Raw genomic sequence first — 19667 nt, 5'->3', positions numbered from 1 at the left:
CTCAAGAGTGATTTCAGATATTTATTTTCTTCACGTTGGATACTAGTGGTATTGACAAAGCCCCATACTTCTGCCCCGTAAATTACCTTGGAGCATGATACTGAGCTGTACAGATTTATCACCTGTTCCGGGGACCATCTTCCTAGCCTCCTGCCATAGCTAGCAATTTCCCCGTTAGATGCAATCATTTTACCACAACGTTCCTCCACCAGGGTATCAAACCGCAGGGCACCATCGAATGTTACACCAAGGTATGGAAACGTTTTGACCTCTTCCACAATGTGGCTCCCTATTTTGTATGTAAATTTAGAGGTGGTTTTTTTCCCCGCCAGGAGCACATAGGATTTACTCAGATTTACAGAAAGGTCCAAGGCACTCATGAACCTAACAAAACCATCAATCAGGATTTGTAGGCTCCTTGGTGTCCGTGCGATCAGTACCGCGTCATCTGTATAAAGCAGAACAGGAATATGACGCGACCCAACCCTTGGGCAATCTGCCTTCAGACCCAACAGAAACTGCTCCAAATTATTAATATAAAGGGAAAACAAAAAGGGAGCAAGAATGCAGCCTTGTCGGACTCCACTCTTACAGGGAAAAGAACTAGTCAGCCCCCCCTCCCTATTAAAGCGGACTTTGGCGGTGGTGTCACTGTGCAGTTCCCTCAATATATTAATTAGACCACTCTCTATCCCCATACTAAGCATCATGCCCCACAATTTTTCCCTATTGACGTGATCAAATGCTGCTGCCAGATCCATGAAACCCATGTAAATGGATTCATCACTAGCCATGGTATACTTGGCAGTCAGCAAATAAAGGTTCAGGCACTGGTCACTAGTGGACCTCCCTGCCCTAAATCCGTATTGAGTGTCCGAGAAGATGTTTTTTTCCTCGGTCCACTCGGACAGTCTATTAAGAATTGCCCTCCCCAAAAGTTTTGCTGACACATCAATCAGGGAGATCGGGCGGTAGCACTTTGGGTCATCCCTGTTGCCCTTTTTGAAAATCGGCACAATTACTGCCGTGGACCAAGACGGGGGCAGGCCACAGATGATAGCAGTATTAATAACCCTTGTCATTAGGGGAGCCCAGAGTTCGATGTTACTCAAAAACAGATCAGGGGGGATTCCATCAGGCCCCGGAGCTTTATTTTTGGTCAGGCCCTCAATCCCTGCAATGATCTCCTTAATGGAGAATTCTACCAGTGGAGCCTCAGTTGGAATGGCCGGTAGGTCTACAGTAGAACCAGGCTCATGATTGTACAGGCCCCTATAGTGGTTGACCCACTGCTCTGGGAGAATATTGGCCCCTATATCCGGCGTATCTTTTTCCTGGAAAGTTGGGTTATTAATTATTTTCCAAAAGCCTGCTAGGTCCTTTCTTTCCCCCGCTTCTCGTAAATCTGCCCATGCTTCCGCCTGCAAGGCAAGTTTCCTCCTCTTAATTTCCTTTTTATAAATTTCTCTGCACACCTTAACTTTGTGGGGGACCCTTGGTTTAGTTTTAAGGCAGCTTTTCAGCTCCCTCAAAGCTTTAGAGCAGTCTTTGTCGAACCATCGGGGATTCCCGTGGTTCTTAAATGGGACACTAGTCTTTAGCAAACCATCGACCAGATTAGCGATCTGGTCGAAAGCTTCCATTATCCTCGGTCCGCGGACTTCTGTGTCCAAACAATCATTAATAGCAAGTATGCCTGCGTCCACCAGGCCCTTGTAGAACTTTTCCCCGTCTATTTTAGCCCATTTTAGTCTCCTGCCTTGGTCTGTTGCTCTCTCAGTGAAGGTGCGTTGAACTCTAATACTTAGACCCACCATATACTGCAGCTCCAAAACAAGAGGGTTATGGTCACTAAAGCCACTCCATTCGATCCCTACACTAGTTGTCTTATTAATTAAGGACCTTGAGACCAGAATGTAATCTATGAAGGAAGAGCATCCTCTACCCTTAAATGTGGGGGGGAGTGTGCCATCCTCCTGCATCCCTACCATATTAATGGTGTGTTCAAGGTCATATTTAAACCGTAACATTCTGAAAGCTGAGCCCAACGGCGTATGAGAGAAATGCGGTCCCTTCTCCATAGGGCATCGGGACCAATCTGTGCTTATTTGGACCAGTGCCGGGCACAAGTGGCAATTATAATCTCCCATAACCACCAACCCATGTGGCTGCCCATTTTTTTGGCCTGTTATGACCTGGCCCAACCTATTATCTAATTCAGTAACAAGAGAGATGTTAGATCCCGCTATCTCGTTGTTATAAAGGTTTACTGCAACAAATCTAAGACCTTTCCCAGTGAGCCTGACTGCCTGAATCCTGTGGGAATTCCAATCAAGGCAAGTGTAACTTCCCGGAAGGCTCAGATCTATATAAATAGCTAAACCTCCCATGGCTCTCCCTGATCTTGATTTTTGAGCAGGAACAAAAAAACACTTATACCCTTGCAGGTGGAAATTATTCTCCTGGGCCCAGGTCTCCTGCAGACAAATTACATGGAATTTTCTGATATAGTCAAGCCACTCTTTATTATTAAATTTCCCAGCCAGGCCAGCTATATTCCATGAGCTGATTTTTAGTGCCTCACCCCCCTGGACCCCTCCTCCCAGTGACCCACCAGGTGATTCTCGCACTTGTTTTCCCAATTCCGGTCCCTGTGCGTCACCTATACATGCAATATCTACAACCCTAGGTTCATCCAGCACATAACTCCGGGCGCAACTTGATGACTTTTGTTTTGCCTCGGGGCTGTGCTTCTCCCACTCAGCATTTGGAACCCCTCTACCCCCTATACCCCATATACCATTATCTCTTTGTCAATCTACCCCCTCAAGACCATCCAGGCAGTGGAACCGATTGAATGTATGGAAGGGTAGCTCTGGGCGGCTAAATAATGGCCTGGGATTGAACTCGTGATGAACACCCCTTCGACCCACCCTTTCCCAGTTGTCATATGAACGGGTCACGTGTACAGGGGCTGGGGAGAGGGGAAAGAAGAAAGACACATGAAGTGTTTGAATTGTTGTTACCTGTGATCTATTCTTTCCCTGGCATATGTGAGCAACTGTTCCAGCATCCCTGAAGCTCACCAATATGCAATCCCCTATGATGGATTTGCGTGTTCTCCCTATCCAAGGCACCCTTCTGACCATTATGATCTCATTGCTTAAGTGTACGGGTAAGGGTCTATTCAAATTTAGCCACTTAATCACCCTACTTTTCAGAGCACAGAAATCCTCGGCTTCACCTGCCTCTAGTGGTGGGACGCCCGCCATGACTACTGTAAAGTCATTCGCCTCTGGTGGTAAATTGGGTCTACGTGGCCTGGGGGGAAGCTTCATTAGTGGAGTCGGTGCAACACTATCTGGGGGCTGTACCGGGGGAACAGCATTTGCAGGGGGTATAGGTCCTATGGGGTTAGGTGGCTTATTTGGGGCAGGGTTATTCCTCTGGGTTTGTGGTGGGGCGGCCGCAGTTGCAACCTGTGAGGGAGCAAGATGCATAACACTTTTTGGAGCTGTTGGGGTGGCAATAGGTTTAGGAGCCCTCTCATGAGAATTGGCCGGATTTTTCATACTGCTTAGTGTAGCCTCAAGAATGGTTAGTCTAATTTCCACTTTTATTATGCTTTCACTAATTGGTAACAACAGTGACCTAAGCAGGAATTCCAAATTACCCAGCGGAGCAACAGAGAGGGGGGCATTAACAATGTTGCTAGCCGTCTCTTTAGTCAGGACGGGAGCCACACCATCCTGTGCAGCGGGTTTAGAATGTAAGTCAGCCACCGTTGTCACAGTTGATATGGAGGGTTTGGATGACTTCCCAAAATCAGAATGAGGGATCTTTGGTTTGTTTTTAGCCTGGGCACCCCTCGACTTCCTCCTACGTTTGTTTGGTGGGGGCCCAAAAACCCCTTGTGCTACAGCTATTTTAGGTTTGGCTTTCCTAGACTTTGATGCTGGGGGCGGTTGAGAAATTAAGTCAATCGTCCCCCTACTTGGGCTTGTGCTACTCACTGGGGTTGAGCTCATAAGTACCACTGGGGGCGTTTTTGTAACATCTCTAAGCAGGATCGGAACATCTTCATTTAGTGTCAAGTCTTCGCTAGGTGTGGGAGGATAGTCTCCTAGAGGTCTACCTTTCAAATTATCTATAGAGCGTCTCCGCTCAGCTCTGAGCCGGCTTAATGTGTTCTCCTTGTCCCCATCTCCCCCCGCCCGAGGAAAGTAATTCTCTAAGGTCATATTTTTTGTTCCTGCCTGCCTTATGGGGGTACTTTCCTTTACCGGGGACGGCATGGTATCTTAGAGTGTGATGATAGCTATGGGGCAATTTATCAGCTTGTTGTGCTAGGGACTTGATGGCAAACGGCAGAACCAAGAGGGTAGGCCCAGCCCGGCCTACTCCGGCCTATGACGGCCACAGACGGCCCCGCCCTTGTCCCGGGCTTCTCCCGGCGCCCTCCCGCGCGCTCCCGCGCAGCGGGATCCCAGTGCAAAAATAAAAGAGAAGGAGGGAGGAGCCACGATGGCGACCGGAGCAGACGCTTGAGCGCCCGGCTCCGTCGGCCCTTGGCCTCGGACTATTATCCTGATGCCCATCCTCGCCGATTCTCGAGGTGCAACGTGTGCGAAGACGCGCTGACCGCGCCGCCGCTTTCCCGGAGTCTAAGCCCGCCCGGATGCCGGAGTTCTGGGTGCTTTTGTTCTCTGCACTGGACCCCTGTGCCATGGTGGCCTTTGCCGGCCCCCTGGAAGCTCCGCAGTTACCGGACCCGCTAGCGCAAACCCGAGCCCCGCGGTCCCGATCTCACCTCGCACCACGGATCGTCGCCGGATGAGCCCGGGGAGGGACGGCCGGACACCTTCTGCACCCTGCGCCTGACGGGCTGGAGCTGTGGGGTGGGCCCCGGTGCGGCGGGTCTCCTGCCCCGCTCTGAGGACCGCGCTGTGGGAGGCTGCTGACCCCCTTCTTCTATTGCCTAGCCGGCGGCAAAGAGAACCCGCGGGAAGAGACGCGACTGTCGGCCTTCCCTGTTGCGGCGCAGACCTGAGGGGAATTGACTCCTTGCCACGACCCCCCCCCCCCCCTGGCCATCACACCGTACAGCGGTAAAACATGGCGTTGATTGCCTGCCCGCGGTTGGGGGGTGATACTCCGGTCTCGCCCGCTGCCCATTTCGCCCTCCCTCTTCCGGACACCAGCTCCACAGTGCCGTCCCGGATTGCTGCCGATGTGGGGGCCCAGCTTCCGCTGACATGCGGCTCCGTTCTGGCTGTCCTGCGGGACTTTCGACTACAAATGTGTGCTGGCCTGCAGGCGCTGAGTGAGCGGTTTGACTCCATACTGTCGGCTGCGGGTCGTGAGCGCTCTGTTTGTCATCAACAAGGCGTGGGTCTACCAGTGCTTTTGTCCTCTTGCGGGGACGCAACGGCGGTGTATGATTGTGCTACACTGGTGCCTGCATCCGGCGTTCCCGGCACCCAGGATCAACCGCTATCCAGCTCAACTGCGGATACTTTGTTCCCCTGGTCATGGCTACCTGCTTCATTGTTGCCTGCCTCACCGCGCCCGCAAGAGTATCCTGCTGAGCGATACCTGACAGCCTCGAGGAATCGTCCGCGGTGGCCTACTGCTTCTTTTCTGTGGAACTCCTGTACTCTACTTGCCAGGTCTGGATTTTATGTGGTGCAAAGAGGGACCTCAATAGATGGTCGGCGGCCATTTCGTGATCCTACTTCACCATCTTCTCACGACCGGCCATCTTGTCTTTGTCTGCTCGGAATGCGGGGCCTTCATGTAGGGGCTGGCTTACTCCCAAGCCCGCGATCGGGCCAGGGCTAGAATGACTTATATCGCCATGGTTCATGGACGGGCTGGACTGGGACTGGAACTGTATGTATGTGTTGTGTGCACTCGTCGCGGCTTGTCTTCCTTCGCTTAAATTGTTGTGACACGTTATTTTCGCACGCAGTTTTTTGGCGTAGTGGGTTCTCAGTGTGTGGAGGCCATAGCTGGCTGATGGTTTGGGGCGCTCTGGTGTTCCGTGGGCTCCTCCCCACCTTCTTTTCTGTTTTCTTATTTTCTTTACTCTATTCCTGCTTTCTTTCTTGTCTATATTTCGGGTTCATTGGGCGACAGGCACTATGCTGGGGGGGGGGGCAGGCCGTAGCCTCCGCATTGGTGTAGGGTGGGGGGGTAATACTCTGTTCTTAATTAGTTCTATGGGCCTTTTTCTTTTATGTCTCTGCGCTATACTTGCTTCGATTCGGGGTCCGGGTGTGGGGTGGATTGAGTGGGGGCGGCTCTGGAGGGGTGCGTAATTGCTCATGTGACTATCCTGTTATATCACTGCACCGCCTCACTGCTTGAGATTTTACTTCCATTGTTGTTTTAATGATGCTGCTGCTCACCCGTGTGGTGAAGCTATCTGGCGGACTCGAATCTCTTTTGTTCTTATCCTTCACTGACTTTTTTCCCTGATAAAATTACCTTAAAAACTTAAAATTAACCTTCACTTCTCCTTCCCCTGGTGTCAAGGATCTCTCCAGTATATAACTCATAACTCGTTGTTAATCTTGACCGTTGAAGCACAGGGGATGTAATGTTGGTATCAGTGCTTAACCGTATCGTGGCCGGCCTGACGGTTGTAGGCCCGTATTTGTTCTATTAAGATGCACGAATAAAGGTTTTTACAAAAAAATAAATAAATAAATAAATAAATAAAAGAGAAGGAGGTGGGGCGGGGGGCGTGGCAGTCAGGGAGAGCGACCCAGGTGTTGTGGGTTGACCTCACGCAGGGGCTCCTGGGAGTTGGAGTCCCTGCGGGTCCGCTCGCAGCCCTGTACTTGCCTGCCAAAGCCCAGAGTCCGGTGTCCAAGATCAGAGCCCCTCTATGCTCAAGGCGCCTCTCTCCACACCGCGAAGCGGGACCCGCGGAGCGGGTCCGGCGAGGAGCTGCGGCAGAAGAAAAACACCACAGGTGCAGGGAACAGCCCACGGCGAAGTCCAGGCAAACAAGGTATCCCACGTCGATCAGGAAGGGGGCTGCTTTCAAGTGCTTGGGCGGGGGCGTGGCAGTCAGGGAGAGCGACCCAGGTGTTGTGGGTTGACCTCACGCAGGGGCTCCTGGGAGTTGGAGTCCCTGCGGGTCCGCTCGCAGCCCTGTACTTGCCTGCCAAAGCCCAGAGTCCGGTGTCCAAGATCAGAGCCCCTCTATGCTCAAGGCGCCTCTCTCCACACCGCGAAGCGGGACCCGCGGAGCGGGTCCGGCGAGGAGCTGCGGCAGAAGAAAAACACCACAGGTGCAGGGAACAGCCCACGGCGAAGTCCAGGCAAACAAGGTATCCCACGTCGATCAGGAAGGGGGCTGCTTTCAAGTGCTAGGGCGGGGGCGTGGCAGTCAGGGAGAGCGACCCAGGTGTTGTGGGTTGACCTCACGCAGGGGCTCCTGGGAGTTGGAGTCCCTGCGGGTCCGCTCGCAGCCCTGTACTTGCCTGCCAAAGCCCAGAGTCCGGTGTCCAAGATCAGAGCCCCTCTATGCTCAAGGCGCCTCTCTCCACACCGCGAAGCGGGACCCGCGGAGCGGGTCCGGCGAGGAGCTGCGGCAGAAGAAAAACACCACAGGTGCAGGGAACAGCCCACGGCGAAGTCCAGGCAAACAAGGTATCCCACGTCGATCAGGAAGGGGGCTGCTTTCAAGTGCTAGGGCGGGGGCGTGGCAGTCAGGGAGAGCGACCCAGGTGTTGTGGGTTGACCTCACGCAGGGGCTCCTGGGAGTTGGAGTCCCTGCGGGTCCGCTCGCAGCCCTGTACTTGCCTGCCAAAGCCCAGAGTCCGGTGTCCAAGATCAGAGCCCCTCTATGCTCAAGGCGCCTCTCTCCACACCGCGAAGCGGGACCCGCGGAGCGGGTCCGGCGAGGAGCTGCGGCAGAAGAAAAACACCACAGGTGCAGGGAACAGCCCACGGCGAAGTCCAGGCAAACAAGGTATCCCACGTCGATCAGGAAGGGGGCTGCTTTCAAGTGCTAGGGCGGGGGCGTGGCAGTCAGGGAGAGCGACCCAGGTGTTGTGGGTTGACCTCACGCAGGGGCTCCTGGGAGTTGGAGTCCCTGCGGGTCCGCTCGCAGCCCTGTACTTGCCTGCCAAAGCCCAGAGTCCGGTGTCCAAGATCAGAGCCCCTCTATGCTCAAGGCGCCTCTCTCCACACCGCGAAGCGGGACCCGCGGAGCGGGTCCGGCGAGGAGCTGCGGCAGAAGAAAAACACCACAGGTGCAGGGAACAGCCCACGGCGAAGTCCAGGCAAACAAGGTATCCATTTTCTCTCCTAGCTACTGCCAGGGATGTATTGCTAAATATCTTGCCATTCTTGGGAGTGGTGTCATCCCCTCAAATTTCCAAATGGGCAGGTAGGTCAAAGGGGGTCACGGGATCCAGAAAATATGATCATATTTTCTCAATCCTACTTTCACTGAACTTGCTGCCAACTGAAGCAAGGTCTACTTTACAACTGGCCTGCATCACGCATAGAGCAGTGCTCCCAGCTGTCTTGCAAGAAAACTACACACCTCTTGAGGGCAAAGACCCCGACGAAGTGAGTACAAATGCACCTATGAAGCACAAATGCCCTTTGTCTTAAAATTCCACAGATCTAAAAAAAATAAAAATTATCAAACAATCCTTCCCTGGAAATGCCCCCCAGGCTGTATTATTTTATTTCCACGAGATAAGAGCAGTGTCTTTCTTCAATAGATACAAAAAAAAGCTGAAAACCTTTGTTTGAATGTTACCTTTTGCTTTGAAATATATGCTCCACTTGCTGCTGACCGAATATAAAGTATCTTGAGCTGCAAGCTGAACTGTTTCTTATCACCACCTGTTATTGATTCCAGTCCATGTATGTGCCCAGCTGGATAAGTAGTCTATCTTGAACAGTATATTGAAATATTTATCTTAATCCCTAGGTGATTGTATTTTATCCAGTGCATGTGAGTTTTATTTATCATTGAATTTCTGATGTTCTACTCTTTTCAGATGTAAAGCATTTCAATGCCCTAGGGTCTAGTTCGCACTGTAGAAAATGAATTGACTAACAAAAGGGGCATCAATCACTCTGGATATGTCATCTTTTGGGTTATGCCAAATCATTTCAATTAAAAATCATTCCCACAGGGTATGGGTAAATGTTTAAACCTGGCTTCAATCTCTCAGGCATGCTGTTTTCAAGTAATCCAAACGTAAAAGATTTTCCCTGGCATAATATGATTGATGTAGTATTTTAAGATGTACTATTCTGAATCTTGGTTTTATGGCCACTTCTCTTTGATACTTTTGTGCCTCTTCCCAGTCATCTCCCAGTGTTCCCATGTCTTCCTTCCATTTTTACTTCAGTGGTTGTAGTGTATCCCATTGCTGTACTTTGTTGGTCATACCACAGGGGTCAGTTTGACTAGAGGTATCCACATTTTCTACCACACCATCTTCTTACCAAGAATGGTGAGATGCAAAGGAAAGTTTTTGGCGCACTGTAAGTGACTCTATCATCACTACACTGTACCTGTTTGTCCCTCTCTTTTCAGTTCTTCATAATTGAAGCCACTGTATTTAAATGTTTGACTGCATGCTTTCACATAGTGGTAAATGGGTTACAATAGCTTGATGAATATTCTCTTTTTCATTTAGCCACCACAAGCTTGGTTTCAGCACTTTACAGTTTTACACGCAGTGCTGTGACAGTATCACTTCTCTTTGGACTGTGCTATGGTGCCTTGAAGGTGAGAAACAACGTTATATTTCTATTTCACTGTTTTGATAGAAAAATATAGCTGTCATACCCATGGATTTACTAATTTCATCCAAATAAATTATAAAGGCTTTTTAGGTTATCACTGGTTTGATGGGATATGTAGTAATAATGAATCTGATAGACTTCTAGCCGCAGATTTTTTATCTTAGAATTATACTTGGGCGTCAAACTGGATCTGGAAATGTTTCATGAGCAGTACCACTGTGTGCCGGTAGGTGACGTAGTTCGACTCTGTGTTGCGTCGTTTGCGCTAGAAGTGATGTGGGCTATGTCTATGAGGTGTCACCCCAGCGCGCTGACATAATTGCTTTTCTATCAGGGTCAGTCAGTGCAGATCTGAAGAGAGCCACCCTCAGTCACTTTTAGACTGTCTTTTTTTCCGACTTTTTGTCAAAGCTTTTTGAGACTTGTCTCCTGGTGTGTCAGGAATGTCAACTTGGAAGGGTAGATTCAAGCCCTGCTGCGCTTGTCCCCTGCAGATATCGGTGATGGACCCGCACCTCGTCTGTATCCAGTGGAGGTTGAGCGTGACCAAGACCTGCATAGATTGTCACGCCATGCACCCGAGGCCTAGAGGGAGCGATCCTTCAAACTCCTTGCCACTTGTTGTGTGACACTACAACTGTCTCGGTCAAGAGGAGGGTCCCGGAATCGGTCACAGAGCCATCGATCAACGCAGTTGAAATTGTCCCATTCTGGTAAGAGTAAGAATTTGAAGAGGTCTTTGACTTTGCCCCATCCGTCGAAGGAGCGTCCTTCAGAAGCACCTCTCCCATTTAATGAAGCCCTCATGGAAGTCCTGCTCGAGGACTGGTCTAAGCCCTGCACACAGGCTCCTGTGAACAGGACAATTGCCTGCTGCCAACGCCCAGCTCCAGGGAACCCCAGGGGACCCCAACTTTCTCAACCAAAATCCTACCCCTGAGAGCTTGGTGTTCCAAGCCTGCGCTTCCAGAGTAAATCCTCGCGCATTTCCTACCACCACACCGGATAGGGAATCCAAAAGGCTGAACACCTTAGGGAAGAAAATATTTTCTTCTGCCAGCCTGGCACTTCTGTTGGTGAATGCCGTGTGCCTTTTGGGCTGTTACTATCATTCACTCTGGGCTTCGATTGCACAGGTGCTGCCTGTGGTCCTGAAGGAGGCCAGTGCTATTCTCCCCCAAGCCATTGCTAACAGGAGAGACGCAGCTAAGGTTCCAATCCAATGTGGGCTGGACATGACCGACTCGCTAAGCAGATCGGTTTCTGTGTCTGTTGCCTTACGGTGCCATGCCTGGCTGAGAACTGGCTTTTGTGGGAATGTCCAGACTTCACTGATGGACATGCCCTTTGATGGCTCCCATCTCTTTGGACACAAGCAGGACTCGCATCAAGGATAGCAGAGCTACGGCTAGGCTCATGGGCCTTTCCATGGCCACACGCCAACCCCAGTCTGCCTTTCTTTCCATTCATGGCCATGGAATGGGCTTCCAGCCACGTCTCTACCTGCCCAGCCACCACGGCACGCAAGCTTCCCAGCACCTGCATGGCCGAGTACGTGGTATCCACAGACACAATGGGTCAGGCAACCAGAGAAGGGCCAGTCCACCACTCCCTTGTCAGCCGCAGCCTCCAAGTCTCTTTAGCTTGCCCTCCGACCATCATGGGTAACCAGTGGGAGGCAGGGTACGCCATCACCTGCATCACTAGGTGCCAATAACATCTGACCGCTGGGTTATCCAGATTGTCTGAAGGGGCTGCTCCCTCCCCTTCTACCTCTCCATTCAGGCCAGCCACTTGCGACAGGCTGACTGAGGACCATCTTTCCTTACTCCAACAGGAAGTAGCATGGGCCAAGGGAGCTTGTAGCAGAAGTAGGTCATGGTTGCTATTCCTGCTACTTTCTGGTACCCAAGAAGGACAGAGGTCTTAGTCCTATCCTAGACCTGCACCCTCTCAATTTCTTCCTGAAAAAGTAGAAATTTAAAATGCTTATGCTCGCACAAGTCCTGTCTGCCCTAAACCTGGGAGATTGGGTGGTACCCTTGGAAGTACAGGACACATATTTACACATTCCCCTCCTGCCTATGGAGAGACTTTACCTGTAGTTGATAGTAGGCCATGAGCACTTTCAGTTGACCATGCTGCCCTTTGGCCTTACCAACACCCTTCAGGTGTTCTCCAAGGTGATGGCAGTGGCTGCAGCTCATCTACGGAGATCAGGGCTGCCTGTCATCCCCTACCTTGATGACTGGCTGTAGAAGGCTCGCCCATCAGAGGTGGTAGTTTCCCGCCTCCAGGCTGCAGCAGACCACCTACATTCGCTGGGGTAAACGTGCCAGAGTCACAACTGACCCCTTCTCAGACACTCCCTTTGATCGGAGCTTTTCTCTTCCAGGGGATACTCATCAGTAGTCATAAGCACTGATAGTCCCGCCCAGGTGCGGGGACACCGGAGCAATAACAAATTATATGCATATACCTACATATATACACACACACATATATAAGTAATATGCATATATACATATGCAGCCTAAAACCATATTACTAGACTCAAATATGCCAATATTGCATTGTAATTTTTTTTAATTTGAAATAATAAAGAAAACATACACCATGATATTTTCATGATACAGAGAAAAAACTGCTTTCAGTTTGTTATGAAAACACAGCCTTTATTTCCAAAGGTAAAAAGGCAAGATCATAGAGGCAGATTAGCCTAGAGAGGCTGCATACAGAACAGTTGGAGAAAACTGGCACCGTTCCTTTAAGACCTCCAGGAACCTCAAGGCTCCCATCATGCGCCACAGGTGACAGTTAGGTCAGTTATTTTTTCTTGCTCCATCTGTGAGGATCCTGGAGCATTGAGCTCGTCAGTTAGTGGTTTTTTTGTCACTAATTATTGGTCTAAATCTTTTGACTTTAACTCGACGTCTTTAGTACTTGGGGTACTAAATCCTTCTCTTTTTCTGACTTGGTCAATTTTTTCCTGTCAAAATGCCAGCCTTATTTAATAAATGCCCGGCCTGTGGAAAAAAGATGGCTAAATCAGATCAGCACTCGGTCTGTATTGCTTGCCTACCTTCATCTCACAGACCAGATGAGTGCTACCACTTCAGAAGTTTTTCTAGAAGAACTCTTAGAGAAAGGCAGAAAATCAAACTGCATGCTATGCACGAGAGAGAAAAGCAATCCGCAAGTGGCCGAGAAGAACATCCCTCAAAGAAGCCCTCCTCTCAGAAAAGGGTGGAGCGTAAAGACAAGGGTGAGAAGAGAAAACACCGGTCTCATACGACAGATCGATGTCGAAAGTACCCTTGTGCTCCCCTTCAGCGTCGGTCGACGTTGAGGCTCCATTCGCCGGTGAAGCGAACAACTTCAGAAACAAAGTCCCATCACAGACCAACATTGACACCATCTCGTTGGTGGTCCAGTTCTGGCTTGCCTACGACAGTGGGAAGCAGTCGCTCGACATCGACATATCAACGTCGACAGAACAGCCCACCTCCGAGAGGACCTGTGGCGACGTCGAAGACACCGCCGACGTCAAGGGTGGCACTAACATCGACACCGAGGGGCTCGACGCCAGTAAGACGCAGTCATTCTGCGACTATACGTCATACAAGGCGATCGTAGCCGAGGAGGTCGACGTCGAGACCACGCAGATCGCCCTCGGGGCCTAGAAGGTCACCGCAGAGAACATCCCAGTCCAGATCGATGTCGAGGAAGTCGCAGTCCAGTCACAGGTCCCCTCCTGCCAAGAGACCTAGGGCGACGTTGAGGGTGAGATCGACGCTGAAGGACGTCCAAGTGGTAACCTCCAGGGAGTGTTTCATCTTCCTCGAAACTCCGGAAAGTGCAAGTCACTCCTGAAACCTCGCTACCGGCTCCAGACCCTCCAACCAACATCTCTCCGAGATGGCTGGGGAACATAAGAGAGTGGAAGATTCAGAGATTATCAAGGCCGGCTCATACTCCTAGCAGGTTCAGGTCTCCGATCATACAATTGGTCCACTTGTCTGTGGACGCGAGTGACGTGCCACACCTCAAAGGTCACTGACTTTGAGAAGGCGCAGGTCAAGATCTCCTAGGAGTCAGTCTTCAAGAACTCGCCACCGGTCTCCTAGAAGACGAAGCCACAGATCATCTTCGTGGTCCTCGGACTCCAGACCTTCAAAAGCAGACTACTCTCCAACTCTCTCTTCTTCACCACCGAGTAGGGTATCGCCTATTGATGACATTGTGACCTTCAACGAGATCTTGTGTAGGGGGGATGCAAAACTTGATATCGAGATGCCTGTCTCTGCTCCGTCCACCTCGGTTATCTTCAAGACCCTTCATCACAGGTCTTCATCTAGGCCTCTGCTTCCCCTGGTGCCGGGACTGCTAGAGCCTGCTTTTCAGAAATTCCTGACTCCAGCATCGGTGGGAGCAACCCAGTCGCGGATCACCAAGAAGTACAAGGCTCTTGAACAGGACCCACTTTTTCTGAGCGTTGACCCTCCTCCTGACTGTCATCGTGTCAGCAGCACGGAAGAACCAGAAGGGGGCAGCATCATCTGTGGTACCTCCGGATAAAGACAGTAAGGCCATGGACTCCATCGGCAAGAGGATGTGTAATACATCAGCATCCTATATGAAAGTACCCAGTGCCTCAGCATTACTGGGTCGATATGACAGTTCTCTGTGGGAGACTCTCTCACGCTTCACAGAGAAGCTACCGAAGGAAGACAGGCAGGACTTCCAGGAGATCCTCCTGGAAGGGGGTCTGGTGGTCAATCAGGTCATCTGTGCGGCAGCGGATGCCTCTGATCTCGCTGCCCATGGGTATTCACATGGGATCTGTGCCCGCAGCTCTTCCTGCCAGAGGCCCAACATCGAATACTTAATCTCCCCTTTAATGGGACATCGCTCTTCCGCGCTCATGCTAATGACGAAATGTCTAAAATGAAGACCGAACTAGACACCTTGAAGGCGGTTGGTCTGGAGAAGAGGAAAGACTTCAGACGACCCTATGACGGACGACAATACCAACAGAAGGTTCAAACCCCTCAGTGGTCTTCCCAGCAACATCACGGAAGATCCCATTCAAACCAGCGTCTTCCCGGTAGAGGACGAGGAGGAAGCTCCAGACAGTCCACACAGCAACAATAGAAGCAGTGAGTGCTTGCTTCCCCTAGCTCCGTTACCCACTCGTGTGGGGGGGGGGGGTGTGTATCTGTTTCATTTGGAAGAGTGGACCAAAATAACACTAGACAAGTGGGTGTTCAATATTGTGAGGAATGGGTACTCCATCAGATTCAAGTCCCCTCCACCTTCTGTTCCGCCTCGAAAAACTGTAATCCATCGCATAAATCTTCTGAGAGAGGAGGTATCCGCTCTACTCCTAAAGGAGGCCATCGAGGAGGTTCCATGGTATCAGTGTCGACAGGGAATCTATTCCCGATACTTCTTGGTCCCAAAGAAATGTCCAAACAAGGAGTTCAGGCCTATACTAGATCTCAGGCTTCTCAACAAGTTGATTCTGAGAGAGAGGTTCAGAATGCTGGCTTTACATCAAATAGTCCTGCACTTACATCAAGGGGATTGGATGTATTCTATAGATCTTCAAGATGCATATTTCCACATCCCAATCTCTCGAAGGTATCGGAAGTTTCTAGGATTTCAGATTCAGTCAGACCACTTCCAGTTCATGGTCCTGCCTATCGGGCTGAAGTCAGCCCCTCGCACATTCTCGAAGTGCATGGATGTTATGTTATGTTATAGTAGACTTATACCGCGCACAAATACTAGAGTGTTCTGGCGCACAAAATAACAGTGACCCGATGGAACAAAACTTTAACACGACAACTGGAAGAGGAAGGTTTTCAGTTGCTTTTTAAAGAGTCTGAGGTCCTGAGTGTTCCGTAATTCCAGGGGCAGGGAGTTCCATGCCATAGCTGCTTTGACGGACAGAGACTCGCCCCCCAGCCGTATTCTGCGGAAACGTATCCACCGGTGGGTGGCTGAACGCAACAATCTATTAGGGACATAGAAAGCAAAACGCTTCCTGATATACATAGGTCCAAGATCGTGCAAAACTCTGTGTGCCAGAATAAGAGCTTTAAATTGCACTCTCTGAGCCACAGGCAGCCAATGCAACTCGTGTAAGTGCTGTTTTACGCTAGATCTTCCAGAGATGTTAAACAGAAGTCTATCTGCGGCATTCTGTATGGTCTGTAGTTTTTTTAGTAGGTATCAAGGAATCCCCACATACAGAGCATTGGCATAATCAATACGGGAAAGAATGAGAGCACGAACTACCATTTTTCCTTGGCCGACCTCGGAAACAAAGGGAAGAACCTTCTAAGTGACTTGAGGGTGCCAAAACATGCTCTAGTGAGTTTCTTGATTTGCTCCGTGAACCGCAGATCTTCTTCAAACCAGACCCCCAACTTTTTTGCTGGAGCACCCTCAGAATTAGGTCGGGGGAAGTCAGGAGGCCATAAAGATTCTCTGAAGGCAGGCGGGAACTGACCATATAAAAGGACCTCAGACTTGTCCTAGTTGCATTTCAGTTGGGCATGGGCCAACCACTTAAACACAGCAGAGAGACAATTCTGGGCAGTTTCTGTCGACAGGTCGGAGTCCTTCCAAGTAAATAGGAGATGGGTGTCATCAGCATATGCAATAATTTTTGCACCCATTTCCTCGGCCAGAAAAATCAGAGGAGTCAGATAGATATTAAAGACCAGAGGGCTCAAAGTAGAGCCCTGAGGGACTCCAGTAGACATTTTCTTGGCAGTTGATGAAAAAGGAGGAATCCAAACTTGCTGGGTACGCTCTTCAAAAAAGGATTGCATCCAGTCCCAGGCGGAGCCGACAATACCAATATTTGAGAGGCGAGCAAGGAATAATTGGTGGGGCACCGTATCAAAGGCGGCGAGATGTCATGCAAAATCAGGGCCGCTCTGCCGCCCGCGTCCTGGCACTCCCTAATTGCCTCAGCCATTTCCACCAGTGCAGTCTCTGTACTATAAGTTGCCCTAAAACCAGACTGCGCCGGATGGTGAAGACCAGATGTTTCCACATAGGCCTCCAGCTGTCGAAAGACCACCTTCTCACAGACCTTTGTCAGTGCCAGTAGAAGAGATATAGGGCGATAGCTAACAAGTTTTGTCGGGTCTAAAGAAGGTTTTTTCAAAAGTGGTAGGAGCTTAGCCTGTTTCCAGCTCAAAGGAACAACAGCTGTCTGTAAGGATAGATTAATAATCCTATTGACCTCTGGATAGACCACCTCAGCGACCCCTGCCAACACTCTGGCAGAACAAGGGTCAGTCGGAGACCCCGACTTGAGGGAATTGAGGATGGCCAGGGTGTCTGGTCCGGCTATGGGCACAAATTTCATAAATGAGGGAATTGATAGAGTGGAAACTAAAAAAAAGCGGAGGTAAAGAATCCCTCGGTGTCAGAGGCCCCGGCCCGAGACTGTCTTGGATGTTCTGTATTTTTCAACAAAGAAGAAAGACCGCTCCTCACACCATTGAAATGATGCTGGGAGGACCGTTTGTTCAGCGCCAGGTGCCAAAAAGCTTCTTTAATTGGAGAAAATCTCCTTGTTATTGTTGCTAGCTTTAGCAATCCGTTCTGCGTAGAAACTGCTTTTTGCCTCCCTGATGGCTGCATATTAGTCTCTCTGTGCTTTACGAAGAGCATTTTTGGCGAAGGGACAGTAGTCCCGACGCCAACACCGTTCCAGTGTTTTACAACCCAATTTGAGGTCTCTAAGAGTGCCTGATTACCATGATTTAGATGGAATTAATCTCGGTCGCCTGATGGAGGGGGGTTTTAACACCGCACCAACTCCTTGACTGATCCAGGAGGAAAAACTATCTACCGCTCCTTCATGATCAAAAGAGACCAACGGGCAAAACATTGAGAGAACCTTAGAGAGGGCCGGAATGTCGATCTTCCGAGCCGGTTCATTATGGGCCGGGACTGAATGGGATGGAAGTTTCCCTATCATCAAGAAAACTGTACCAGATAGTGATCTGACCAAGTGACCTGAAGGGGGTCAGATACAGACAAGGCAAAGTTGGAGCATACCAGGTCAATTATATGTCCCCCTTAATGTGAGGGAGACTTTATCCACTGGGTTATTTGTGCCAGATCAAACAGGTCCATTAGCTCCCTAAAACCCGAGGACTCGGGGCAATCTAAATGAATGTTAAAATCGCCCAGAAGGAGGAAATTTGGAAAGCGTAGGGCCCGTGGAATAATGACATCATCCAGGACTTTCAGGAATGCTCCAGGGGGGCCAAGGGGCCGTTAGACCAATGTACCGCCCAGTGTGTAATGGGGCGACATGACAATGGAGAAGTCGAGCGCCTCCCCCCCCCCACTAACCCCACTGAAGCCTCGCTGGAGAAGACCCAGGTATCCCTGAGCATCACTGCAATCCCACCCCCTCTCCTGGTTTTGCGGTCCAATCGTGCAATTTTATATCCTAAAGGGATAGCCTGCTCAATCACCGGGGCGCAAGATTCATTGAGCCAGATTTCAGTTATAAATAGCACATCTAAGTGTTCATCCAAGAGAAGTTTGTGGATATCTCGGGCATGTTTAACCATAGAGCGCAAATTAATAAGTGCCGCCCAAATTCTGTTCTCTCTCTCAGTACGCAGGGCGGGCGATAGCTCCTTGGTATAAAAGCAGAATTGGCAGGTAGGGCAAGTCCTAGAAAGACTCTGAAGGACTGCCCATTTATCCCCGCCAGTGCACCTGGCATTATCCAGTGCCACCAATTCATTTCTACTAAAGGACCTATTGCCTCTCTGCTCCTCTAACGTGTGACGAGCAGCGTGGCTGGTGCTGGTCGCTCCCAGGGCGCGGACGCTGCATCCGGTTAAATAGGAAATGTGGGCTGGGGGAGGAGCAATAACTAAAACGCTAACCTTGCCGCGGACCCGCTCTGACAGACGGACACCGCGTTAGCGTTAAAATGAAAACAGGTAGCGTACACTTTCCAATGTAGTAGCTGTGTTCTTGAGGAGGAAGAAAATCTTCATCTACCCTTACCTAGACGATCGGTTACTCAAAAGTGCGTCTCCAATTCTTCTGCAGAAACACCTCGCTTGCTGCATTTAACTACTGCATCAGTTAGGTCTGCACGTCAATTTAAAAAAATCCATCCTCAATCCAATTAAGAGGATACATTACCTGGGCGCAACTCTGGATATAGTAAACGCAAAAGCGTTTCCTTCGGAGGAGAGACTATCATTCATTCTCCACAAGTGTCAGACCCTCCTGAGGATACCTCATCCCACGGCCACACAGATTTAATCTCTACTGGGTTCGATGGCCCCGTGCATTTTTCTGGTCCCAAATGGCAGTCTTCACATGAGACCTCTGCAGCAAACTCTGGAGAATCAATGGTCTCAAATCTCCAATCGCTGGGAGGACACTGTAACCTTGCCTCTGTCTGTCCAGCTATCCATCAGGTGGTGGATGCAACTGTCTCATCTTCTGATAGGAGTTCCCTTTCACGAGGAGCTTCCCAAGCAGACTGGTGAGGGATGCCTTCCTTCAGGGATGGGGCTCTCACATGGGGTCCCTACAGATACAGTGAATGTGGTCAGAAAGAGAAGAGCTATACCATATAAACATGCTTGTGAGAAAGTGCCAACTTTCTTGCATGGTATGCCCCCACTTTTTGCTGAATTGCTGAATGTACTTTGACTGAGTGTGCCCTGGACTCCTGCCAATCAGGGGCCCAGGGCCTATGTTCCAAACCTAAAACCCAAATTGGCAAACACTGGCCACATGTCAGCCCTTGGTAAATGGTACCCTAGGTACCCAGGGCCTTGTGACCAGGGAAGGCTTCTAAGGGCTGGAGCACTTAT

At 50.2% G+C, this 19667-nt stretch overlaps 1 protein-coding gene across 3 annotated transcripts in view; it reads left to right on the top strand.

Annotated features, from left to right (window-relative positions):
• PCNX1 (pecanex 1) overlaps window positions 1-19667 on the top strand; it is a 617237-nt gene that overhangs the window by 358910 nt on the left and 238660 nt on the right. For all 3 annotated transcript variants that reach the window (XM_085627291.1, XM_085627290.1, XM_085627289.1), the window contains exon 16: window positions 9678-9769. In XM_085627291.1, the coding sequence (XP_085483417.1) occupies window positions 9678-9769 (92 nt within the window). The remainder of the gene's footprint in view (window positions 1-9677; window positions 9770-19667) is intronic.

This window comes from Triturus cristatus, chromosome 9, assembly GCF_964204655.1.
Source record: "Triturus cristatus chromosome 9, aTriCri1.1, whole genome shotgun sequence".
NCBI lineage: Eukaryota > Metazoa > Chordata > Amphibia > Caudata > Salamandridae > Triturus > Triturus cristatus.
Note: the sequence above shows the minus strand (reverse complement) of the source record. Positions and strands in the feature narration are given on the sequence as shown.